This window comes from Lynx rufus, unplaced genomic scaffold (assembly GCF_022079265.1).
Source record: "Lynx rufus isolate CCGP_SWC_20201006 ecotype Redwood Valley unplaced genomic scaffold, mLynRuf1.p SCAF_25, whole genome shotgun sequence".
NCBI classification, from domain to species: Eukaryota; Metazoa; Chordata; class Mammalia; order Carnivora; family Felidae; genus Lynx; species Lynx rufus.
Window position 1 is genome coordinate 12,835,431 of NW_025814840.1, and position 13,440 is coordinate 12,848,870.

General features: G+C 40.1%; 1 protein-coding gene across 5 annotated transcripts in view; it reads left to right on the forward strand.

Annotated features, from left to right (window-relative positions):
- LYST (lysosomal trafficking regulator) overlaps nt 1-13,440 on the forward strand; it is a 177,439-nt gene that overhangs the window by 31,993 nt on the left and 132,006 nt on the right. For all 5 annotated transcript variants that reach the window (XM_047088713.1, XM_047088711.1, XM_047088715.1 and 2 more), the window contains one exon: nt 12,190-12,280. In XM_047088713.1, coding sequence (XP_046944669.1) covers nt 12,190-12,280 — 91 coding nt within the window. The remainder of the gene's footprint in view (nt 1-12,189; nt 12,281-13,440) is intronic.

Here is a 13,440-nt window from a genome sequence, read left to right on the forward strand (position 1 = left end):
ATTAGAACAATTCAGTGCTTTCTCTTTTTTTTTAAAGATACATAAATAGTATCAGAAATATCAAATACTCAGGAATAAATCTAATAAAATATGCACAGATTTCTACACAGAGTTCTATAAAACATTATTGAGGGAAACTGAAGAAGACCCAAATAAATGTAGGACTATGTAATTTTCACGTATTGGAAAAGTCAATAGTGTAAGGATACTTTTTATTTCCAAATTGATGTATAGATTCCACAATGTAATCCCAATCAAAATTTCAGGAGGTTTTTAATGAAAGCTGTATTAAGATATAATCCATATATCCTAGAATTCACCCATTTCATGTGTACAACTCAGTGGTTTTTAGCATAATCACAGATACGTGCAACCGTCACCATAGTCAATTTTAGAACATTTCATCACCTCGAACAGGGACATGGTTCCTTTTAGCTGTCACTCCCTTATCCTTCCCATCCCCCTCAGCCCTAAGCAAACACTAATCTACTTTCTCTTTCTATAGTTATATGCTTTCTCTTTTAAGTCATGAAATACCTTTTAATGTATTATTAAATGACTGAAATCATTCAAGTCATAATTTCAACAATATTTTTTCCTAGGGTAATATCTTATGTTCCCTTTTCCCCAGTCATTCACTTTTGGAATTATTTAGAACAATGGAAGTAGGAACAGTAGAAGTAGAAGTAGGGAGCAAATAAATAGCCATTTAAAAAATAGGGCTTTTTAGGGCACCTGAGTGGCCCAGTCGGTTAAGCATCCAACTTCGGCTCAGGTCATGATCTCACAGTTGGTGGATTCAAACCCCCAAGTCAGGCTCCGTGCTGACAGCTCAGAGCCTGGAGCCTGCTTTGGATTCTGTGTCTCCGTCACTCTCTGACCATCCCCCACTCACACTCTGTCTCTCTGTCTCCCAAAAACAAATAAACATTAAAAAAAATAATTAAAAAGGGCATCTGGGTGGCTCAGTTGGTTAAGAATCTGACTTCAGCTCAGGTCATGATCTCACGGTCCATGAGTTCAAGCCCCATGTCGGGCTCTGTGCTGACAGCTTAGAGCCTGGAGCCTGTTTCAGATTCTGTGTCTCCCTCTCTCTACCTGTCTCCCGCTTGCACTCTGTCTCTTTCTCTCGAAAATAAACATTGGGGCACCTAGGTGGCTCAGTCGGTTAAGCGTCTGACTTCAGCTCAGGTCATGATCTCACAGTTCATGGGTTCGAGCCCCACATCGGGCTCTGTGCTGACAGCTTGGAGCCTGGAGCTTGCTTTGGATTCTATGTCTTCCTCTCTCTCTGCTCCTCCCCCGTTCATGGCTCTGTCTCTCTCTCTTCGACAAAAATAAATAAAAACATTTAAAAATAAATAAATAAATAAACATTAAAAAAATTTTTTAATTTAAAAATAAAGATAAATTAAAAATAGGGCTTATTAACACTTAATTATTTAAACCAGGAAATGGAGAATGATCATTTGAATCTTTAAGGGGAATTTAATTGTACAAGTTTAATCATTTCACATGGAATCAAAACACTAGATTCAAAGCTGTGCATTTCAATAGGAACTTCAGCTTTTCTGTGTGTGCTTGTCACGAAGGAGCACTTCCTGGGTGCTCTGGGGAGAGACAATTTAAGCCCTTACCTTCCACCTTTGTGCCAGGACTTTATTAATAGATATTTAGTATAAAGAATTAAACAGATTTTTTATTACCGTATAATTTACATGTCAAGAACATACAGATGTAAAGTGTACACAGTTGGGTGATACCTGTGTAACCACGGCCTAGGTCAAAGTCTAGAACGTTTCCACCACTCTAGAAAAAGCTTTTCATGCCCTTTTCAGGCAGCCCTTCCCCTTCTCCCACTCCAGTGTAACCACAGTTGTAGTGTCTAACATCTCAGTGTAGTTTTGCTGTTCTAGAATTTCACATAAATGGAATCATGCAGCATGTACTCTCACGTCTCGGATCTTCACCTGTTGTGCATGAATCAGTAATCCACTGTTTTGTTTCTCATTGGTGTTCTGTTGTGTGGATATACCACCATTCGGCCATCTGCCTGTTGTTTAACCATTTGGCTTTTGTTTCCATTTGGCTAATACAAATAAAGGCGCTATTAACATCCTTAAAAAAGCCCTTGTGTGAATATATTTTCATTTTTCCAGGGTAAATATCTAGGCATGCAATTGCTGTGTCGAAGGGTAGGTGTTTAACGTCATAAGAAAGTGTCAGACTGTTTTTTCAAAGTGTTTGTACCACTTTTCATTCTCACCAGCAAGGTATGCGAATTCCAGTTCCGTATCTTCTCTGATATTTGGCATTGCCAATCTGTTTAATACTAGTCATCCTATGTGAACATGAACTAGTATCCCACTGTGATTTTAATTTGCATTTCTGTGAAAACTAATGATGCTGAGTGCTATTTTATGTGTTCACTGGCTGTTTGTATGACTTCTGTCAAATGTCTGTTTAAGTTTTGTGCCCATTTTAAAAGTCAGGTTATTTGTTTGGTATCCAGTTGCAGGGGGTTTTGTTTGTTTGTTTGTTTTTAGTGTATTCTGGATACAAGTCTTTGTTGGGTTACAAATATGTTCTTTGTGGCTTGCCTTTTCATTTCTTAACAATGCCTTTAGAACAGCAGGGGTTTTTGTGTGAGTAGCATGTTTTGTATTCTAAGAAATCCTTATCTTGCATCCCAAAGTCACAAAGATATTGTTTTTTTTTTTCCCTAGAATCTTTTTAATTAGTATTTTTATTTTGAGGTCTGTGATCCACGTTAGTTACCCAGTTATTCCAGCAACATTTCTTCTTAAGAGTCTGCTCTTTCCCCCAGTGGCCTTGGTACCTATGTGAAAAATCAGTTAACCATTTATGTGGAGTTCATTTCTAGACTCTTCTGTTCCATTTATCTGTCATCTGTTCTTTCACTGATACCGTACTGTTTGGGTTACTGTGGCCATTACAGTATATCTAGAAATTAGGTTGTACAAGTTCTTCAATGTGGTCTTCATTTTCAAGAATGTTTGACTCTTCTAGGTCCTTTGCATTTCCATATACATTTTAGAAGCAGCTTATTCTGCAGAAATGCTTGGTAGGATTTCAGCTGTGATTGCATTGAATCGAGAAACCAGTTTGGAGAGAATCGACAATGTTGAGTTTCTCAGTCTATCAGCATGGTGTAAATATATGTTTATTTGAGTCTTTCTAATTGCCCTGCAATATTTTTTGGTTTTTGGTATGGAAGTCTTGCATATTTTTTTGGTAAATTTTTCTGAATATTATTTTTTGATATTATTGTAGTTTGCGTTTAATTTTTTTTATTTTCTGTCATTTGTTGCTCATAGAAATGTAATTGATTTTTGTACATTGACCTTGTGCCCTGTGCCTTTGCTAAACTCACTTATTTATGTTTATTTTGAAAGTTTTCTGTAGAGTCCCTAGGGTTTTCTATGTACACAATCATATCATCTGTAAATGATAGTAATTTCACTTATTTTCCAATTTGTATACCTTTTATTTCATTTTCTTGTCTCTTGCACTGGCTTCTAGTACAAAGGTAGGTGGCAGTGATGAGAGTGGACATCCTGCCTTATGTCTGACCTTAGAGAGAAAACATTCAGTATTTCCACTAAACATGATATTAGCTCTAGGTTTTTCTTAGATGCCTTTTATCAGAAAGAGGGAGTTCTCGTCTATTCCCAGTCTGTTAGAGCTTTTATCCTGAATGGATATTGGGTTTTGTCAATGCCTTTTCTGAATCTGTTGAGACCATCATATTATTTTCTTTTAATTCCGTTAATGTGGGTGAATTACACTGATGGTTTCTAAATGTTGAAACCATCATTTTCATTCCTGGGATAAACCCCATTTGGTCGTGATCTGTTATACACAGACATGTTAATCTGTTTATTCTTTGGGGGAAAGCATAGTCTGCGTACGTAGCAAAAATATATTCTTTTCAATGGTTAAAGATGGCATAGTTGAAGTTTATATGCAGATATTTATAAGTTTTTTGAAAGAAAATTTGTCCAGCCCAAAAAGGAAGGGTTATCATAGATTTTTAACCTTGGCTCTAGTGTTAATGAGATGGGTGGCCTCTTCAGATCTCCATACCCTTATCAGTAACATAAATACTTCAAGTTGGGTGACTTAAAAGATCCCTTCCAACAAAATTGCTACGTGTTTTCATATAACATTGATAATAATGGTTTCTGATTTCTTCTATACCCTGGTTATAAATATAAGTAGCTTAATTCTGGTGTAATGAATAGAAAATTACAATGACTTATTACCAACACAAGTGTATAAATACTACTTTTTAAAACTCCAATATATAAATACATAATTTCCATATATGTTCACACTTTATGAATGTTCTATAAAGTTTTTACTTATTTTGCTGAGTAAAATATGAAGTTTTATTGGAGGAGGTTATACATTTATGAATAAAGCACTATTTAAAAATGATAATAGGTTTGGAGTGCCTGGGTGGCTCAGTTGGTTAAGCGTCTGACTTTTGGTTTGGGCTCAGGTCATGAGCTCACAGTTCATGAGATCAAGCCCCATGTGGGGCTCTGCACTGATGGAGCAGAGCCTTCTTGGGATTCTCTCTCTCTCCTTCTCTTTCTTTCTCTCCCTCTCTTTCTGCCTCTCTTCCACTTGCACGCGTGTACTCTCTTTCTCAAAATAAATAAACCTATAAAAGGGGTGCCTCGGTGGTTTAGCTGGTTAAGTGACTGAGGTCATGATCTCACCGTTCGTGAGTTCGAGGCCTGTGTCGGGCTCTGTGCAGACAGCACATATTTGAATACATATTTTTAAAAATATTAAAAAAAATAAACCCAAAAAGAATTGTAATAGGTTTCTTTAATCTTCAGCTGTTTTCTTTGTAAGAGAGTACTTTTTTCTTCCTAATTTTTTTGTAGTATTATCACTTTAATACATAGTACTACATACATGGTTTATCATTGGAATATATAAAATAAGTATTATAAAGACACATCAGACTTTTAGAAATATGGCTACATAATTTGTTCACGGGTTTATTCAGCAGACCATTAAGTACCTAGTAAATGCCAGCACCTCTGCTAGATGTAGAGATAAAAGAAGAGAGATGGTCTGTACCAGCACCTCTTAGCTTTTTTTTTTTTTTTAACTGAAGAGGCTGTTTTATTTTATTTTAGTTTTTTTTTTTTTTTTACATTTATTTATTTTTGATAGAGAGACACAGAGCACAAGCGGGGGAGGGGCAGAGAATCCGAAGCAGGCTCCGGGCTCCAAGCCATCAGCACAGAGCCCAACGCAGGGCTCAAACTCACTGCGAGATCATGACCTGACCTGAAGTCAGACACCCAACCGACTAAGCCACCCAGGTGCCCCACCAGGGCCTCTTAGCCTTTGAAGAGATGGACAAGTTGAAAAAAAAGCAGTGATGACAAAACAGTGTGGAAATATTTGGGGAGTACAGAGGAGCGGGTCGCGAGGAAATGCTTCTTAGAAATTGGTACCTCAAAGTAGGGGTTGGCCATTTAAAGAGGGAGGAAGCATGAGGCCAGAGAAACTGCACATGTAGACCCCGGTGGCTAGAGGAGAAAGAACAAATTCAGTGACCTAGCAGTCGTTTAGAGGAGTTAGAACAAAGGCTGTGTGTGTGGTGTTGGCTACTGAAGACACTGGAAGGCAGGGGCCACGTGATGGCAAGCCTTGTGTACCACATCAAGGAGACTTTAGTTTATTCTGAAAATACTGGGGAGGTTTTTCAACAAGAAAATAGGCAATGAAAATTATTCTTCAAGTTTGACAAGTAAGTCTTTGGTAATATTTATTAGCAAGAGTTATTTCAGTAGGAAAATAAGGCAAACTTTTAAAGTTAGTAAAGGTGATAATAGTAAGTCAACTTTAGTTTGCTGCATCTAGGTCTGCAGATTCTGTTTACACACATGTCAAGATTTATCCATGCATGATTAGTCCAGCATTAATGAGGGCATAGTGGGGTGCTGATATGCCTGCTTCTTGGAGTAGTGAAAGTATCAGCTTAGCCACCAGACAGTGGTGCTAGCCACAGAGAGTAGGTAATCCATTGAGTTATCTCCCTTTACACCCAGGCTAATAGATAGGAGCAATGACTGTGTCAATTGATTGCTGTGTAACACACCACATTCCAAAGACTTAGTGGCATAAAACACCATTGATTTGCTTGTGTTTCTGTGAGTTGGAAGTTCAGGTAGGCTCAAATGGGACTACCGCCTTGGCTTCTTGCGGTGTCGTCTGGGCTCATCTCTGAATGTGCGGTCTGTCGGCAGAAGACTAAGGGTTTTTGGATGGGGCTGCTGGCCCGGCTGCCTCAGTTCTCATCCACACGGCTTCTCACGTTTCAGTGGGAGAGACTCAGCTTCTTGACATGGTTGTGCCAGCATTCCAAGAGGCTGAGAAGAGAAGCTGTGGGACGTCACATAACATCACTCCTGCCACGTTCTCTTGGTCAAAGCAAGGCCCAGGGCCAGCCCAGAATTAAGGGATGGGAACATAGACTCCATCATTTCAGAAGGTTGTCTGTGGCCACACTTTATCTACCATAGCCCCTTCTCTGGCCACATTTGTTAGCATTCCTCCCACATTCCGTCTCTCGCAGGACTCTCAAAGTCTCGTCCCATCATGGCGTCAGGCTTGAAGTTCATGATCTCATGATACAGGTCAGTTCTGGATGCAGATGAGGCTTCCAGGTGCAGCACTTTAGTTACCTGTGAACATAAGAGCCACGCTCAGCCATCCACAATGATGAGGAGGGACACGTTAACCACACTAGATGCTTGCATTCGAAAAGGAGAGTGACCAGAGGCACGTAGCGGTCACTGCCCCCCTGAACTCCTGTCAGGTGTGTGTTGTCAATGCCCCCTATTCTTGGGACAGGGAATGGTTCTGCCCTACTCCATGATTCTCCAGGACCCTTGGCTCCCTCCTCTGGGGTTTCTTCTCTTTCCCGTAAGACATAGCTTATCATGTGCAGCTTTCTTACCCTGCTTCATGCATGGAGAAAAGTGGCTGTTGGTATTTTTCAACAATACAGCTTTCTTGAAAAATGTAACGGGTCTCCTCTGAATTTTAATGGTGTTCACTACATTCCCCAAAAGCCACATCTATAACTGTTTTTGAGACAGACCTCTCTACTTTGGGCACATAAAGCTTATATGGAATAATCCTCGCAGGATTCCGAGTAGGACTTTTGTCTAGCTGATGACATTTACGAGGTACCACCCAAAGTCTTTCTGGAGTCTTAGCAAAGAGTAATACAGCCATTTTATCACCATTCTTTGCTGTCAGGGAAAGAGGAGCGACACCAGGCACTGGCTGGGCAAACTGTGGCCTGCAGTCCAAAATCCTGCCACCAGTGATCTGTTTTTGGACAGCCCACAAGCTAAGAATAGTTGTGAATTTTTAAAGAGTTATTAAAGGAAACAGAAGAATATGCAATAGAGACCATTTAGGACTCAAAAAGCCTAAGATGTTTACCATCTGGTCCTTTAAAAAAAAAAAAGTGTGGCACCCATTATAATTCAAGAAAAACTATCACCATAATGTTTGACATCCATGAGAAAAAGCAGCGTGTTTAGCTTCCTGAGACATCAAAAGCATTTGGCAAAATTAATCCATTTTTCTTAACAAAAACTCAAAAAATAGATTCAGAGGGTGCCATATGCAAAGGGTAGAAAAACCAGTAATATTTTTAGGAAAAAGCTCCACAATAGAATCAGTAGAAGAATAATTCTTTATGGTTATTTCTGTTTGATATCATGTTTTAAAAACATGCAGTACTGGGGCGCCTGGGTGGCTCAGTCGGTTGAGCGTCCAACTTCAGCTCAGGTCATGATCTCACGGTTTGTGGGTTTGAGCCCCGCTCTGGGCTCTGTGCTGACAGCTCGGAGCCTGGAGCCTGCTTCGGATTCTGTGTCTCCCTCTCTCTCTTGCCCCTCCCCCACTTGTGCTCTGTCTCTCTCTGTCTCTCAAAAATAAATAAATGTAAAAAAAAATTAAAAAACATGCAGTGGTGAAGTGGAATATGAAAGTAATGACAACTCAGTGTGAGAAAGATGGAGTAACAAAAATGCCATTCTTAAAAGCAATACGTACAGAAAACTCCAGAAGATCACTGTTTCCTTTAGCTATAGCTATACAGCTAGAAAATAAAAGAAAAAAGATGCTGTTTACAGTACTAATAGAGTCATGTTCTTATATACGTATGTGTACACGTATATATTAGAAATAATTATAACACTCTGGCAGAAGGAATAAAGGACTTAACATATATTTCTGCTCATGTCTGGAATATTCAATTTAATTAGCATGTCGAAGTGCTGATTTAAAGTAATACCATTAATACCAATTAAAATGACTCCAGTAGTCATCCGTCACGTTCTGAATGCAATTCAAGCTCTAAGCTTAGCCTGTCATCCTGGGGTCCTCGAACCCCATGATCTGGTACCCACCTGCCTTTGCGACTTGCTGGACATCCATCTGGCTTCCCATCTCAGCCCTTCCCCTGGCTCATTTGCCCTTTCTCTCCCATCCTGCCACCATTACTTCTAGACGACTAGGGTAGGCAATTAATATTCCAGTCTAAACCCTTGAATTGTAAAAGGAACAGCCTGACACCTGGTAGGTACTTAAAATATATTTCTTGAATTGAACTAAAAATGTACCACCTGCATGAGAGTGCTTTTCCTGTTTATTATTGGTATACACTTTAAAAAGACATGTTGCAGTCATTTTCCCTGCAGAAGGAGAAACATAAAAATGTAAGTATTAAATGAGAAGAGGTGTGATTTCTATAGACCGGACAGTCCAGGAATAGCCAGGCAATGGATCTGTTTATAGCATGTATTGCCTAAATTGCCTAATAGGCCATGTTGAGAACTCTCCACTTGGTTGACGTGAGGTAACACCCCATTCTTCTGGACACTGTGACTAATTAGGACCTTGGGAGAGGAAACCAGAGCTTGGTTTGCCCTAGTTTGCCAGGATGCCTGCAAAATAAGAGAAAACGATTTTATGACTTGCAAAAGGATGGAATTAGATGTGTGGTTTCTTTGGAATTCGAAAGGATGAGTAAATCTGGAAATATGCAATACCTAGGAAAGTAAGAGGTCCAGAGGATTACCGAGAGCTTCCCCAGTGATGAATTGTGTTAGAAATTATTGTGATTGAATGAAGTCAAGAATTGTTCAGTCACTGTTCTATTTATTGGGTCACGGAGAGGCGAGGGGTGTTCTCCTCAGAATGCACTTCCAGCAGAGATGGCAAAAACCAAAAACCTGCACTTGCCACAACCCCATTCTTTTGAAGGGCCCATGGTTTCCAAGAACTAATCCACTTGGTGAAATGGGGATACAGGCATGCAGTCCAGAGGGGGAACAGTAAACTTGGGTTGGTGCGGAACAAAAAGCATCACAGAAGAGGTTTAGCTGGGGCTGGGCCTTGAAGGTAGTGAGGGACCCCTTAGCTAAGTGGGAGGGAGTCACAGAAGTTCCAGACAATGTGTCATACCGAGGTCGGGAGGCAGGAATGCCTGTTCACGTAGCGATGAGGATTTGCCAGTGTCCTGTCCTGTCCTGGAGCAAGGGCTGTGGCACTTCACACACTCGTAAGGTTTCTGCAAGCTCTATTAGAATGTTACTAGTTCATCTGCTAAAGAGAAAGACTCAGATTAGGAGGACTCTACAGGAACGATGTGCCCAAAATGGGTTTACATTTTTTTAAAGACCATATTACACATAGATAACTCCAAACTCCTTCACATGGCCCACAGGCCACATTGGATCTGGCACTCTCCACCTTGCCAACCTGTGCCCTCCAGCCATCCTGGCCCGCTTGCTGTGCTGTGAAATAGCCGAGCTCATTCCCTACCCTTTGTATACTTCCGAGAGCCCTTTTCCTCCAAATCTTTGCGTGGATTCCTTCTTCTGTTCATTTAAGTATCTACTCAAGTGGCCCGTCACTCTATAATCCCTGTCCTGTTAATTTTCTTCATAGCACTGCGTTCTGTCTGGAGGTTTCCTATTTGTGCCCATTATTTTCCATCTCCTCTGCACGAGCATCAGCTTCGTGAGAAAGTGAATATTGTCTTCTTTGTTCACCACTCCATCCAAAGCGTCTGGCCCATGGTAGGGGCTCAGTAAATATTTCCTGATTGAATAATAGAGACATTTGGACATGAACAGTTCAGCAAGTTGACTGCTGTATGAGAAGTAAATCAGGAACCTGAAATGTAGCTTTCCTGGGGAGGGGATTAGAGAAGGCTTTCCACAGAGGGACTAAAGACCTGCCTGAAGAATGAGTTAGCGTTTGGCCGATGGGAGGACGGTAGTGGACAGCTGCAAAAAAAGCAGTGCGCGTGAGGCAGGTGTATTGGGGAGGGCAGACCAGTAGTGTTCAGGAAACCCTTCGTAGCTGGACATGTGGGGTTGGGTCAGGTGTGGTGGCAGGAGCTGACACACTGGACAAGTCAGTAGGAATCATGTCACGAAGGGTCTTCTAAGCCTGAAAAGAAATTCGGATTTTCCCTTTGAAGTATTTCTGAGCCTTTCCATAACCAGGGCACTAGAAGGAACAGTCTGAATGCTGCGCCTCTGCTCTTCTCATTCCTTTCAACTCTCAGCCTGTGGCATCTAACTTGCACCCTTATCACTGCATTAATGCCGCCTTTGCTGAGGTCCCTGGTGACCCTCTACTTGATAAATGCTTTTCTGCCATCATTTTATACAACTAAAGAACAACAGCTCTTGACCTGGTTTCCTCTCTTCTCTCCTGAACTGCTCTCTTCCCTTGATTTCTCTTGTTCTACATTTCTTTGGGGGTGCTACTTCTCAGTCTCCTTTACAGACTTCTTTCTCTCCAGCACCTTCTTCATTCTTGAAATGGTGAGTGTTCCAAAGCCATCCGTCCACTCTTGTCATTCTTCATGCTCTCCTTAGGAAATCTCCTGTGCCCTTGACTTCTGCTGCAGGGACTCCCAAAAGACTTGGGAGTTGTGTACTTCGCATCTTTTTCTTAAGCTCCAGATCTATCTATCCAGTAGTCACCTTGTTGCCTAAACCAGAATTCTCCAAGTTCTTTCAGATTTTTCTTTTCTCCCCCCTTCCACCTCATAGATAATCAACTGTAAGTTATTTCAGTTCTTCTTTGCAATTTCTCAATTCTGTCTCCTTTTCAGATTTACTGTTAGCACTTCTGTTTATCAGTATCTCTTATCCAGATTATTGTTTTCCTTGCTTCTAAACACTGATCAATCAATCCCTCTCCCTCCCGCCCCAATTCTGTCCTCTATACAGTGGCTAGAGTGGTCTTTCTAAGAAGCAAATCCGATTATATTACTGTGACTCCCTGCCCACTGACTAAAGTGAGGAATCTGAACTTCATTTGTCAATTCCTTTACTGCCCATGACGTCAGTGTCCAGACTGGCTCTCTGCTTCCAGTCCCACTTCCATACTTCTGGCTGGCAATGACCGCTCCTTTTTCTGATCTCCGACACCGAGTATCTGTACCACACCCAGGTACTTACTTATACCACATGCCTTCTATTGTCCTTTAACTGCTTGTGTGTATGTATTTTATGGACCAAATGAAGGGACCTTCTCCAGGGCTTGGACCATATCCTCCAGAAAGGGTAAGACAGTCAGTGCTGTGGACATAGTGTGCAGTTGATACATATTCATTAGATTACCTTCACTAATAAGTCTTTCTTTGTAGATGTTCTTCATTAATCATGTCAGTTTCTCCTTTTAAAATTGTGTTCTCTGAGTTTTACATTTAACCGCATGAAGACTTTTTGTTTAGTAGCTTCATATTGGTTTGCTAATTAATAGGGCTGAACTTTTCATTTTCACCTAGCACATTTTTTTTTCATAGATGAGGAATTCTTGCAATGTGCATGGTGGTAATAACAGCTATTTGGGGGAAAAATCAGCAAGAGTGTGCTAAATACCGTCCAATACTCCTACATTCTTCTGTCATTGGAAAGGTTTATAAATTGAAAAGTATCACAACTTTAATGGGATTTGAGATCAGTTAATTTGATTCTTAGCTTCTCAAATGCAACCTTTTGAGAAAAAAGGAACTTATGGTTCAATTTAAGACAAAGCACTAGGAATTACGTGTCTCATGACCTCAGAACATGAAGGATTGTTTTGTTTCTAACACAGGCATTGACGTGTAGAGAAGAACTCCTCACTCTACTCCTGTCACTCCTTCCACTGGTATGGAAGATACCTGTTCAAGAAGAGAAGGCAGCAGGTATGTTTCTTTTATCATATCACTTGCGTTACCAAAATTCCACTGGGGAAAAAAAGTTCCGTTGAAAAGCTCCTTCTGCCTTGATAGTTGATACAGTTCAAATTCAGAACAGTGTCTATTAGCGTGAGACTTGACATGAGAAGTTCTTTACGCAAACACATTTTTATTCCTGCTAATACAAAAACCATGGTGCTTCTTAGGGGATTACTCAAATGTAATGACGATTAGAAAACATATGAGGAAGGAGATCACTCAGCAGAAGGAGTAAATGTAGGTATGCAACCCTGTCTGAGAAATGGATAGTGAAACGTTCAAAAAAAGAAATGAAATTTCCTTCGCTTATTTTAAAGACTGCTTTCTATGACCAGTGCTCTACCAGTGACTTTTGCTGTTTAGTTTAGGGTTTGGTTTTGTTTTGTTTTAACATTTCTTTGAAAGGGTTAATTGGAAGGAATACTTTGTTTCAAGGCTGGGTAGAATTCTTTCACTAAGGTCAATATCTGTTGTTAGTTTCTGATTTTGAAAAAACTTACACACACACATATATCATATTAAGTGTATGAAACTTTGTTTAAATGTTTCAGTAGAGGAATTACAGTTTTCCTCTTGACCATTACGTGATATGTGGGATATGTGAATTGTGAGATGTTTAGTGATCTCTCAGGATAAAAATAAATCTTTATATATTATATTTTAATGCCACATATGCATTTTAATTTCTGATATGAAGCTCTCTTCAGGGGATTAAGGTCTTGTAAGATTGCCATCCTGCTTATTGGTTGATTCACTAACTCTCTGCTCTTACTTACTTCTGATTTTGTAGAATTCACAAATTGTCTGGCGCTTAAGATATCTGGTATTCTTTTGGGAAAGCTGTCTTCCTTGCCTGCGTCTTTTGCATCGGTAGAATTTGTCCAACTCCTTTTAATTTCTCCCCTTCCTCTCTTAATTAAGGCCGATATCTTTTATTTAGAGATTGTTATTTATTTGTTCTAAATTTTAACTATATTTTTCACATAGATCTTTCTACATAGCAGTGCAAAGGGAAAGACCGATTTTCTGAACTTTTTAATTAGTAAGGAAGATTTATGCATTTCCCCCAGAGGGAGGTATTGTGCGTGGGCCATGTGCTGGGGCCCTCAGTTTGAGGCACTGAGGAC